This window comes from Dendrobium catenatum, unplaced genomic scaffold (genome assembly GCF_001605985.2).
Source record: "Dendrobium catenatum unplaced genomic scaffold, ASM160598v2 fragScaff_scaffold_1593, whole genome shotgun sequence".
Lineage (NCBI taxonomy): Eukaryota > Viridiplantae > Streptophyta > Magnoliopsida > Asparagales > Orchidaceae > Dendrobium > Dendrobium catenatum.
The window spans coordinates 172,486-184,521 of NW_021320055.1; the positions used below are offsets into that span (position 1 = coordinate 172,486).

The 12,036-nt window shown below is 36.5% G+C and overlaps 1 protein-coding gene across 1 annotated transcript in view; it reads left to right on the plus strand.

The window, feature by feature from the left end:
- The first annotated feature begins 7,248 nt into the window (after positions 1 to 7,248).
- Positions 7,249 to 12,036, plus strand: part of LOC110104282 (serpin-ZX-like) — a 24,721-nt gene continuing 19,933 nt past the window's right edge. The window contains exon 1 of the mRNA XM_020833308.2: positions 7,249 to 7,476. Within this exon, the coding sequence (XP_020688967.1) occupies positions 7,249 to 7,476 (228 nt within the window). The remainder of the gene's footprint in view (positions 7,477 to 12,036) is intronic.

Here is a 12,036-nt window from a genome sequence, read left to right on the forward strand (position 1 = left end):
AGACGTCCACGGAGACGAAGGCGACCCGTTAATATGCATCCTTGAGAAATTGATGTTGGCTCCTAGAGCTACTGTACCGTCCCAAAGGAATGCTATCTTTCAAACTAGAAGCACCATCAGTGGTAAAGTGTGCGATCTAATTATCGACAGCGGGTGTACTGAAAATGTGGTCGCCCGATCAGTTGTGCAGGCACTACAGCTCAAGACCACAAAGAAGCAGCAGCCATATAAGATTGGGTGGGTAAAACGAGGTCTGGACATGACCGTTGCTGATTGCTGCAAGATTTCTTTTTCTATCGGGAAGCATTATATGTGTGAAGTCATTTGTGACGTCCTCGATATGGATGTTTGTCACATTATTCTCGGCCGACCTTGGCAGTTTGATGCCAGTGCCATTCATGACTGTAGAGCTAATATATACTCACTGGAGTGGAAGGGTAAAAGCTTGCGTTTACTACCACACTCTCACGATACTGTGGGAAAGGATGAAAAGGGAAAGGCTGCCGCTTATCTGGTGTCCGGGCATGTTCTGCTCCAATCAGTCCCTGAAGATGTTCCTGTGTTAGCTCTGATTGCTGCCGAGAGCTGCAAACCTCAAAACACTAAGAAGATTCCTGACTCTATTCGCCAATTGCTGGCTGAGTTTAAAGACATAGGGCCTGCTGAATTACCCCCGCAATTGCCGCCCCTACGTACTATTCAACACCAAATCGACCTCGTTCCCGGATCAGCACTCCCGAACCTACGGTATTACCGTATGAGCCCGAAGGAACACAGTATCTTACAGGGAATTGTGGATGATCTATTACAACGGCAACTCATTCAACACAGCTTAAGTCCTTGTGCAGTACCGGCTCTAATCGTTCCAAAAAAAAAGATGGGCAATGGCGAATGTGTATAGACAGTAGAGCCATCAACAAGATTACTACCAAGTATCGATTTCCCATCCCCAGAATTTCGGATTTACTGGATAAATTGAATGGTGCAGTCATATTTTCGAAGTTAGACCTCCGAAGCGGATATCATCAGATCTGAATTCGACCAGGAGACGAATGGAAGACGGCATTTAAAACACGCGAGGGGCTTTATGAATGGAGAGTCATGCCTTTTGGGCTGTGCAATGCTCCATCTACCTTCATGAGGGTAATGACCGAAGTTCTCAAACCGTTTGCGGGTAAATTTTGTGTAGCATACTTTGATGATATACTTGTGTATAGCTCTTCCTTGGAGGACCATTTGCATCATCTTTAATTGTTATTCCAAGCTCTGCGCGAACATAAACTTTATCTGAATTTATCAAAGTGCAAATTCGCCACGCCGTCGGTATACTTCCTAGGATTTATTGTGTCGCATGAAGGCATTCAAGCGGACCCTCGTAAAGTTGCAGCTGTACTAGATTGGCCTAGGCCACGATCCATGACCGAAATTCGAAGCTTTCATGGATTGGCGAATTTCTATCGCCGATTCATTAAGGGATTCAGCGTTATTATGGCGCCAATAACCAACGTTTTGAAAGGACCAACATTCTCGTGGGATTCTCCGCAACAAGAAAGCTTTGAACATATCAAATTGGCTCTCAGCAATGCTCCAGTCCTAGTTCTGCCTAATTTCGATAAAGCCTTCCAGGTAGATATCGATGCCTCTGGAGTGGGCATTGGGGCTGTTTTATACCAAGAAGACCGTCCTATTGAATACTTTAGTGAGAAGCTCAGCCCGGCACGTCAAAAGTGGACGGTGTATGAGCAGGAATTGTATGCGGTTGTCCGGGCGCTTAAACAATGGGAGCATTACCTTTTGCATCAGGATTTCGTATTGTGCAGCGATCATCAATCACTGTAGTACCTCAACAGCCAAAAAACCGTCAATAAGATGCACGCCCGATGGGTTATATTCCTCCAGAAATTCAGTTTTGTTGTCCGCTACAAGACCGGTAAACTGAATCGGGTGGCTGACGCTCTTAGTCGTCGTGCTGCATTGCTTACCCAACTTCAGACGGAAATTACGGGCTTACAGGAAATGCAGAGCATGTATCAACTGGATCCAGATTTCGCCACTGCTTGGGAAGGGTGCTGTTTTGGCCAACCTTCAGCATACTATTCCATGCGGCAGGGTTTCCTGTTTAAAGGAAATTGCTTATGCATTCCGTCTTCTTCATGGCGACAACAGCTCATTAAGGAACTGCATTGCGGACGACTAGCAGCACACGCTGGAAGAGATCGGACTCTCCAGCAATTACAGTGCCGATTTTTCTGGCCCCATATGAGGAGAGATGTATCCAGATATATTGAACGCTGCGCCGTTTGTCAGCAATATAAGGGAAATGCTCAGAATTCCGGGTCATACACCCCACTCCCGGTACCGGATTCCATTTGGGAGGATCTAAGCCTCGATTTTGTACTGGGTTTGCCAAGAACCAAGAGGGGGTCTGATTCTATCATGGTGGTGGTTGATCGGTTCTCGAAGATGTCCCATTTTATCCCGTGCAAAAAGACTTTCGACGCTTTACATGTCGCAAAGTTATTCTTTAAGGAGATTGTGCGTCTACATGGATTACCTCGCAGCTTGACCTCCGACAGGGATGTCAAATTCGTCAGTCATTTCTGGCGCGAATTATGGAAATCTCTCCAAACTGACTTGAAGCTAAGTTCAGCGTATCACCCTCAAACGGATGGGCAGACGGAAGTCGTCAATCGGACGCTCGCCAACATGCTGCGATGTTTAGTTCAGAACCGTCCTAAGACTTGGGAAGAAGTCCTTGGACAGGCGTAGTTTGCGTACAACTCGATGCCCAATCGATCCACGGGTCAATGCCCCTTTAGTATCGTTTACACAAAGATGCCCAATCATATTGTGGACCTCGCTATTATTCCCAAAGGTAAAAGTGTAGCTGCTGCCCAAACGGCGGAACAATTTTCCAACATGCTCGAAGAGGTGAAGGCTAAATTGATGGACAGCAACAACAAATACAAAGCAGACCGGGATCAACACCGGAGGTATGTGGAATTCCAACCAGGAGATTTGGTTATGCTGCGGTATCGCAAAGAACGTTTTCCTGCAGGGCCTTGTCCAAAGCTCAATCCAAAGAAGTTCGGGCCTTTTCCCGTCGTGCGAAAGATCAATGACAATGCTTATGTCATTGATCTACCTGCTCATATTACCACTTCTTCCACCTTCAATGTGGCCGACATGTATCCGTGTCATCCACCGGACGAAGCGAGGATAGTGACAACTTCATCGGAGATGAATCCTTCTGAGGAAGGAGGGACCTGATGCGGCTAATACCTGATAACGGATAGCAGAGAATATTCCCTCTCCACTCATGTGCCACGTTCTCTGCCCCTAACCGTTTGCATTACTACTTTTATAATTTCATGCTTTTAGTATTATTTTAAGTATTACCTTAGTTAGTAATCCTTGTTTAGGCTATATCTTCTCCTTTGGAAGAGTAGAGAAAAGTTATCTAGAATATATCAAAACCCTCATTTACAGAGCATTGTTACTGTTCCATTGCTGTGTAGTTTTCGGTGCAAGTCATCGGCTACACCACCTTGACTCATTGGCAAAGTGTCATGTGCATCACAAATCCTCTAGTGTTGCTCATAGGCGCTTGCATTCATTACAAATGTGTTGCTTTTACTCGTGGATAGTGTGCTATGTTTATTGCTATTCCCTTATTTATACTTGTAGGAGATCCGTCACATTCGTTGGATGCTCCTTTTTCATGTGTGTGGGCAGTATAAGCATCCTTTGCAAGTTAACTGGCATTGATAGCAAGCAGGCTATCATCTTTACAACTTTCATACTTTGCTTGTAGATATGTTGCATTCATTACAAATTTTTTATACTATTCATCACAAGTCACTTGTAGTCATTTGCTAGTGGGCTATTATCCACGCCAAGCTTTATTATTATGCTTGTCATTGTTATTTGATTGCATTTTTTTATTTTATATTTTTAACTCAAGTTCAATTCCCTTTTGTTTCTTATAAATGAGATTGTTCATTATAAGTCTCCTCCCTTCCCCCAAGTGAACTATCATGCTTATTGCAAATATCATAGTCTTTTTATTAGCCATAAGCAAGCTGATATGCCTATTGTATATTCATTATTCTTTGTCCAATGTTACTTGTTCAAGGCAATGGGCATAAAGTTTTAGAGTTCTCATTCTTGTTCACAATGAGCCCCTTTAGATTTTACTTGGTTGCATTTTTATTTAAAATGTCCCATGTGATTTTGTTTAAATCCAGTTTCCTTTTAGTTTGAATTCCAGGAGCCTCTCGATGTCTCTCCTATTTTGAAAAAAATTGGGGAGTATACATCTGCCACCACGTTAAGAAAGATGTGTATGGTTGGTGTCAAGCGACACCGCATCCAGAAACACGTATATAGGTTACAAGGGTATCTGCATGAAAAATTTGCAAATTTTCCTGTTGGCCTGAAAGCGTGCACGAGTACTTAAAATTTATCTCTCCATGCTAAGAGAAGCGCACACGAGGTTTACTAGCCTTGCCGCAAGCGTCACACTTAGCTTCCTTCCACAATGCTAAGAAAAGCGCGCATTATGGGTTCACTCGTTGCGCCACAAGTGTCGAAAATAGGATTTGAGCTATTTTTTGAGTTTAGGAGAGTTATACCTTTTGCGCGAGGGGCGACGGTGGTTATGAAAGAGCAAAAGTTCCTATTCTTTTTCTTCCTCCTTTTTATCTCTTTTTCTTCTTCACATATATATATATATATATAAAAAGAGGAAAGTAGGATTGGAAGTGGAATTATGGCTGGGGTCATTCTTGCATATAACAGGAAGCATGATTGAGAGGGTTCGGGCTCAACTAGTTTGGGAGCTGCAATTTGTGTGAGAGGGTTAGTGGGACTCGAAGGGGGCTTGTGTACGCATGAAGGGGCGACGGAGCGTGGGCTCCTATTTTGCACAAATATAGGTGACGGAGACGGGTGCTTGTAATTCGCGTAAGGAGTTTGTGCATGGAGACGGGGGTGAGTGATTCAGTTCAGGGAGGCGGGTTCGGCCATTTGAGGTTGAGTTTGTGAGGTGTACAGGATCGGATGGGCCGGATGGCTGGGGCTTTTGGCAGCATCCCGACGTCTCTCCCATTTAGAGAAATTTGGGGAGTGTTAGACTTCCCGTCACGTCAAAAAAGATGTGCACGGTTAGTGTCGAATGACACCAGAGGCGGATGTAGTGTGGGGGCACGTGCCCCCACAGCCCCACTAAGTTAGCCACTTTAGTTAATTTGGTAATTTATTATATTATTAATATCATTTATTTATTCATTAATTACAGAATAAAACAAATAATTATTTGCTTTTTTCATCCATAATGCATTAAATATCCCGTTATTTCACCAAAACTTTCTCGTTGCCTCTGTATCTCGTCCCGCTATGGCGCTATCCTCTCATCTCACACGCTAATAGGCGGAAGCAGAAGAGATTATTCACTATTCAGTCACTAGAATGAAGCCCGACCGAATGCTAGTTGCTCTCTTCCTGCTCGAACGGCCGAACGTGGCTCCACCCCTGCCGCCCAGTCGTCGGTCGCCAGTCGCCGGTCACGCACAGTCCAATTTCCCTCTTCATTCGCCAAGTGCTTGTTATACCGTAAGAATCCTGAATCTTATTACCTAAATATTAGCCTAGTCTTCAAGTTATTTATCTTTACTTTTGAGTTTCGATTGGAAAAATATTTTTTGAAGCCTGAGATAGCTTTATAGAAATTTAGACCTTTAAGCACCGGTAAAATAATTGTTTCGGATGAAAGCACAAATCACAAAATCTGTTTAAAGCAAAAAATTATTTCTTTTAGATCATGAGTTGAAGTCACATATTTTATGATTTATTTTTTACAGATAAAAATATAAAGATATTAAAGTTATAAATAGCAAAAATTTAAATGATTTATATAGAATTAAACCTTCTTCCAAATAATTTGCATCGTTTATGATTATTTTTAATTTTTAAAAGATAAACTGACTAATTATTTAGGGACAATTAAAAGTATCATTTGAAAGCTTACCTACGATAATTTAATTATTAGCATCTTTTTCTATGAATGCTCGGTTTTAAGAAAAAAAAAAAAAAGCTTAAATCAATAGATGGCTAAATTTCTATGAATGCTCGTAATATAAATGATGAAATTCGTTAAAGATATCATTTTATTATGTTTTTGATGTAATCATGTAATGCAGATTTTACTCTATGCAATGCAAGTAGTGCTCAATTAGAGCATATTTTACTCTATATATATGTTGTGCAGATTTTACACATCTATATGTATTAAATGTTTCTAAAATTTCAAATTAAATAGTAGAATATTTCTTTAGTGCTACATCTCTTTAATATTACTTGGGAGATTTACATACATACCATCATATACTACTATATTTACATATTTAACACTTAAAACTTTAATATTACATATATACCACAAATAGTTCATTTTCATATCAAATATGAGTGGTAGAAATGAAATATATGAGTGTTAGGAAAGAAATATGAGTGGTATATTTGATATTAAAATAATATATGGTGGTATGCATATAATATTAAAATTTTGGGTGTTAGATATGTAAATAGGATGTTATAAAGTGGTATGTATGTAAATTTCCCATATTATTTTCGTTTAATTCAGCATGGAGAGATATTTCAAAAAAAAGAAAAAAAGAAAAAAAAATTGAAGGAGATGATCACAAAACATTATGTGAAGAAACCAATACATAAATTAAACAATGCCATGTAGAAATAAATTTTGCGGATATCCTTGCCAATCCTGGATTAAGAAAAAAAATATTGGATTATCATCCTAATGAGAGGGATTGTGTTAGGAGACATTACCTGTTGAAAAGACTATGTCAACCGCGTGATCATGATGTTCTACGTACACAATTTGACGATAGATTTCACAGATTTAATCATGCATGATTATTTGATGATCAGAAAGCTTGGTTAGATTACAGTATAACTAAGGATGCAACATTTTGTTTGTTTTGTTATCTGTATGGACCCAAAATTGGAGAATAGTCTAATGGTGATAGTTTCGATACAAAGGGTTTTAAAAATTGGAAAAAAAAAAAGAAGAAAGATTACAGATTCATGTTAGTAATAAGAACAGTTGACATAACTTTATTAGGTGAAAATATGAAGATTTAATAAATGAAATCAATGATATAAGATTTGCTTTTGAAAGACCTACATAACAAAATCGCAAAGATTATCGTACACAATGTACACGATTAAATGCAAAGTGTTGATTGTGTACGTTTTCTTTTACAGCAGGGGTTAGCATTCCATGGGCATGATGAATCAGAAGATTCTGAGAATCAAGAAAGTTTTCTTGAACTTCTGTGCTTTCTTTCTAATCACAATGAAGATATAAATAAAGTTATTTTGGATAATGCCCCTGGAAATAATAAACTAATTGCTCTTGAAATCCAGAAAGAAATTACAGAAGCTGCTGCAATTAAGGTTTCAAATATCATAATCAATGAATTAAAAAATAATGTATTCTAAATTTTACTAGATGAATCTCGGGATATATCTGTCAAAGAACAAGTTGTTATTGCTTTACGTTATGTTGATTTGCGAGGATGCATCATTGAGCGTTTTGTTGGAATTGTTCATGTAGGAGATACAATAGCTCCAACACTAAAATTGGCCATTGAAGCTTTATTTGCAAAGTATGGTTCGAGTGTGGCACAACTACGAGGATAAGGGTATGATGGAGAAAGTAATATGTGGGGTGAGTTTAATGGATTAAAGACTTTGATCATGATATAGAACTATTCAACTTATTATATTCATTCTTTTGCACACCAACTCCAACAAGTATTAATTGCAGTCGTAAAAAATCATATCCAAGTTGCTTCCTTCTTTAACATTGTGACCAATTTGTTAAATAAAATTGATACTTAATGCAAAAGAAAAGATATATTAAGAGAAAAATATTATGACAAAATTGTTGAACAGTTGAAAAGTAGAGATATTACAAAAGGTTGAGATTTAAATCAACAAATTGCACTTCAAAATCTAGGAGACACTCGTTGGGATACCCACTACAATTCACTCATCAGTTTAATTCTTCTATTTGGGTCTATTATAGATGTTCTTGATATAGTGGCACACGAGAGATCTAGTAGTGATAAAAAAGGTGAAGCATATTCCCTACTTGAATATGTGCAAAGTTTTGAATTTATTTTCAATTTACACATGATGAAGAATATATTTGGAGTTACAAATGAGTTATCACAAGTACTGCAAAGAAAGGATCATGGCATTATAAATGTCATGACTTTGGTAATAATTTCTAAGTAAAGGCTTCAAAATATGAGAAATGATGAGTGAGACACTTTGTTAAAACAATTGAATTATTTTGTAAGAAGAATAGCATAAACATTCCAAAAATGACTAATTCATTTGTGATGCGAGGAATATCAAGACGTCGTACTGAAAGTATAATAATAAACATCATTATCAAATCAAATTATTTTATACTGTTATAGATATGCAACTTCAATAGCTCAATAACATGTTTGATGAAATTAATACATAATTACTAATGTGTGTCGCATGTTTGAATCCATCTCAGTCATTTTCAGCTTTTGATAAAGAATGATGGCTACGCCTAACCAAATTTTATCCGTCAAATTTTTCAAAAATGAATCTCATCATTCTAGACAATCAAATTGAAAACTTGATTATTGATATGAGATAGAGCGACATATTTATGAATTTAAAAGAACTTGGAGAACTTGATCAGAAAATAGTGAAGACTCGTAAAAATGATATTTATCTTTTGATGTTTTTACTTATAAAGCTTGCTTTAATATTGCCAATTGCTACAACAACAGTCGAACGGGCATTTTCTACAATGAACATTATAAAGAATCATTTACGCAATCGTATGTGAGACTACTTGATGAATGATTGTTTACTTACTTATATTGAAAAAGATATATTCAATAGTATCGACAATGAATTGATTGTACAACGATTTCAAAAAAATGAAGACTCGGCGGGAGAAATTATAGATGATATGTAAGTTTTCTGTTTTATTATATATTTTATCTTTTTATAATGAATCTAATAATTAGAATTTTTTTTTAAAACCACCTAAGCTGGTCCCAAATCCAGATGAAAATGGTTGAGGATTTTTAAATTAATTTAAAAATTTTTGCCCCCACATGAATAAATTCATGGCTCTGCCCGTGGATGACACCGTGGCCCGTGGATGACACTGTGGCCATAGTCTTCAATCCATCCTCCCAAGAAAGCTCTGCATGCAAATGTTTGAAATACATAATTCTTTCCGATGACCTTCAAAACCATTGGCGGTGAAATGTTGATGAAGTTGAAGCCGCCATATCGAATAGTTTTCAGAGGTAAGAATTGTGGGTACAAGGTTTTTGATATTAGAGATGAGAAATTTGAGATGAACCGGGATAATGACGTCGGAATCCTGAGTTGAGATCGTGGATGGTTGCCGGTGGGAATCGACGGAAGCCTCGTCGCCCATGAATACGAAGAAGAAAAAAAACGCTGTAGAGCTTCAATGCTCTGATACCATGTGAAGATTTGAAAGTTTAACGGAAGAAAGAAACGAAATAGAGAGAAAGAACTGAAGAAGATGATCTATTGCATTATTCTTGATGTCTGTTACAAAGAGCTAATGGCTATATATAAAGACATAAAACAAGAAAGTACAGTGACATGGCCATGTACGGTGACGTGGTAGTTCTTTAACACACCTATAAAACACCTAACATAACCGTGTGCTTAACAGTTGTGCTGAACTTCTGCTTTTGCATTCATCTAATAAAAACTAATACAAGACCATAAGTAAATATACTAGCCAACCGGCCTCCTACAGAAAAAGGAAGAACTACTATCTTCCTCAAGAATATTAAAAAATTCTTGAGGAATAAGGTCTAAGGTTGTGAGAGGGAACTCGAGCATGAATGTAGAAGAACAAAGGCTTCGTTTCATTCTCGTTGTAATGACGAAGCCATAAATTGCGAAGATCACGGGTCACACGGCGTAGGCATGGGGAGTTCGTGCGAAGCACATTGTCAGACATCGAATTAATTTGATTTTTATTTGCATTTCATTTTTTTTATCCTGTAGAGGTTAACATGCAATAGAGATTTGTTGTTGTTGTTTGTGAAGCTTCAAATTTTGCTAATAGACGTCGGAGTCGGATAATGTTTGAGGTAGTAGATGCTAGAGCTCGATATTCTGCTTCGATGGATGATTTCACAAATGTGAGTTGCTTTTTCACACTCCAGGAGATTAATATATTGCCTAGAAAGATGAAAATCCAGAAGTAGATTTCTTGTTAGAGAGGTTAACTACCCAGTTCGCATTAGCGTATGTTTGAAGTTGAAGATTGCTGGAGATGATGTGAAAACCATGCATAATGAAGTGTACCTTGAATGTATCGTAGAAGTCGCGTTAAGAGATTGACATTTTTGATTTGTAGGGTTGTGCATGTGTTGACATAGTTGATTTGTAGAAAACACGATGTCCAATATAGTAATGGGGAGATACTATAAGGAGCCTACATAGTTGGTTTGTAGATATCAGACATAATTTGCCTGTAGGAGAACAAACAATAGATGAAAGATGGACAAATGTTCTGAAAAAACTATCAATAATAGATGATGTGCGTATGTTTTCTTGCCATTTTTTCATATATATATATATATATATGGACCAGTTTAGAGTTATTTTTTCTATTTTTATCATATAATAATATATAATGTGCATATGTTTTTTCTATTCTATTAATTTAATAAATTACTGATTAATAATTAATTTGGATATTAATATATAATGAATATGATTTAATTAATCTAATTAGAATTAATAAAAAATTTTGAATTAGAATTTATTAGTTTAATAATTTACTCATTAATAATTAATTAGGATATTAATACATAATATGTATAATTACATTAATTTGATTTGATTATTTTCTTTATAAATATGTAATATATATTAATTTAATTATCAATAATTATGATTAAAATCTTATTTGAATTTACATATTTTAGTTTATGAAATAGATATCTAGTAGTTCATCAAAATTTAATCTGATCTATTATAACAATTAATTTTGGGAATTTAATATCTTCAAAATTTAGTAAATTTAAATTTACAAAATTTACTAAAAATAATTAAATTCTATTTTAATCTTGTTAATCCAATAATTTGATCGATGATTCTTTAGCTGATGCATTAGGCTCGATTAGAGAAATAAGAAGATAAAAACAATATGATTAAAGAAAAGACGTGCTTAACAAATAGAGGTAGACGTACTTGATAAATGACTCATGAGTTGAACTCGATGAGCTAATGAGTTAAGTTTGAGCCATTCCTTACTCGACTTATTAACTGTCAAGCTGACTCATTTAAAAAATATTAATATAAAATACATGAAAAATATGTTAGCATTTAAGATTTTAAACAAATAATTATTATAAAGATTTTTACATATATAACACCTTAAATTTTTGAAAATACACATTTAATACATAAACTTCTATATTTAGAGCTAATATACCACATTTCCTTCTATTCTACCACTCCATTTCAATTTATTTTATTCTATACTACCCAAATAAAAGGATGCCACTGACGGGGAAGACTGCCAGTGCTAGTGATTTTTTACAGAGGTTTTAAACAAAATGTTAGAATTGATTAAAAGTAGAGTTTTAGGTGCTATATTAATAAATATAGAAATTAAAGTATTAAATATTGATACGTCCTAAGAAATTGCCTTGATCGAGCACGAATCTCGAGGCATATTCAAATTGGAAATTTTCAGCAAACTTACAATCAAATTGAATATCTCAAAGGGACGAACCGAACAACACCGAAATTGGTCCAACCCAAGCCCAAATGGGTCCAAATCGGGGGCCCGGACCACATTTGGAAGGGTTAAAGCATTATTTGGATAATAAAATGATATCCCAATATGGCATGCTTATAATCAAATCGAGCGTCTCGACGAGACGAATCCAACGAGCC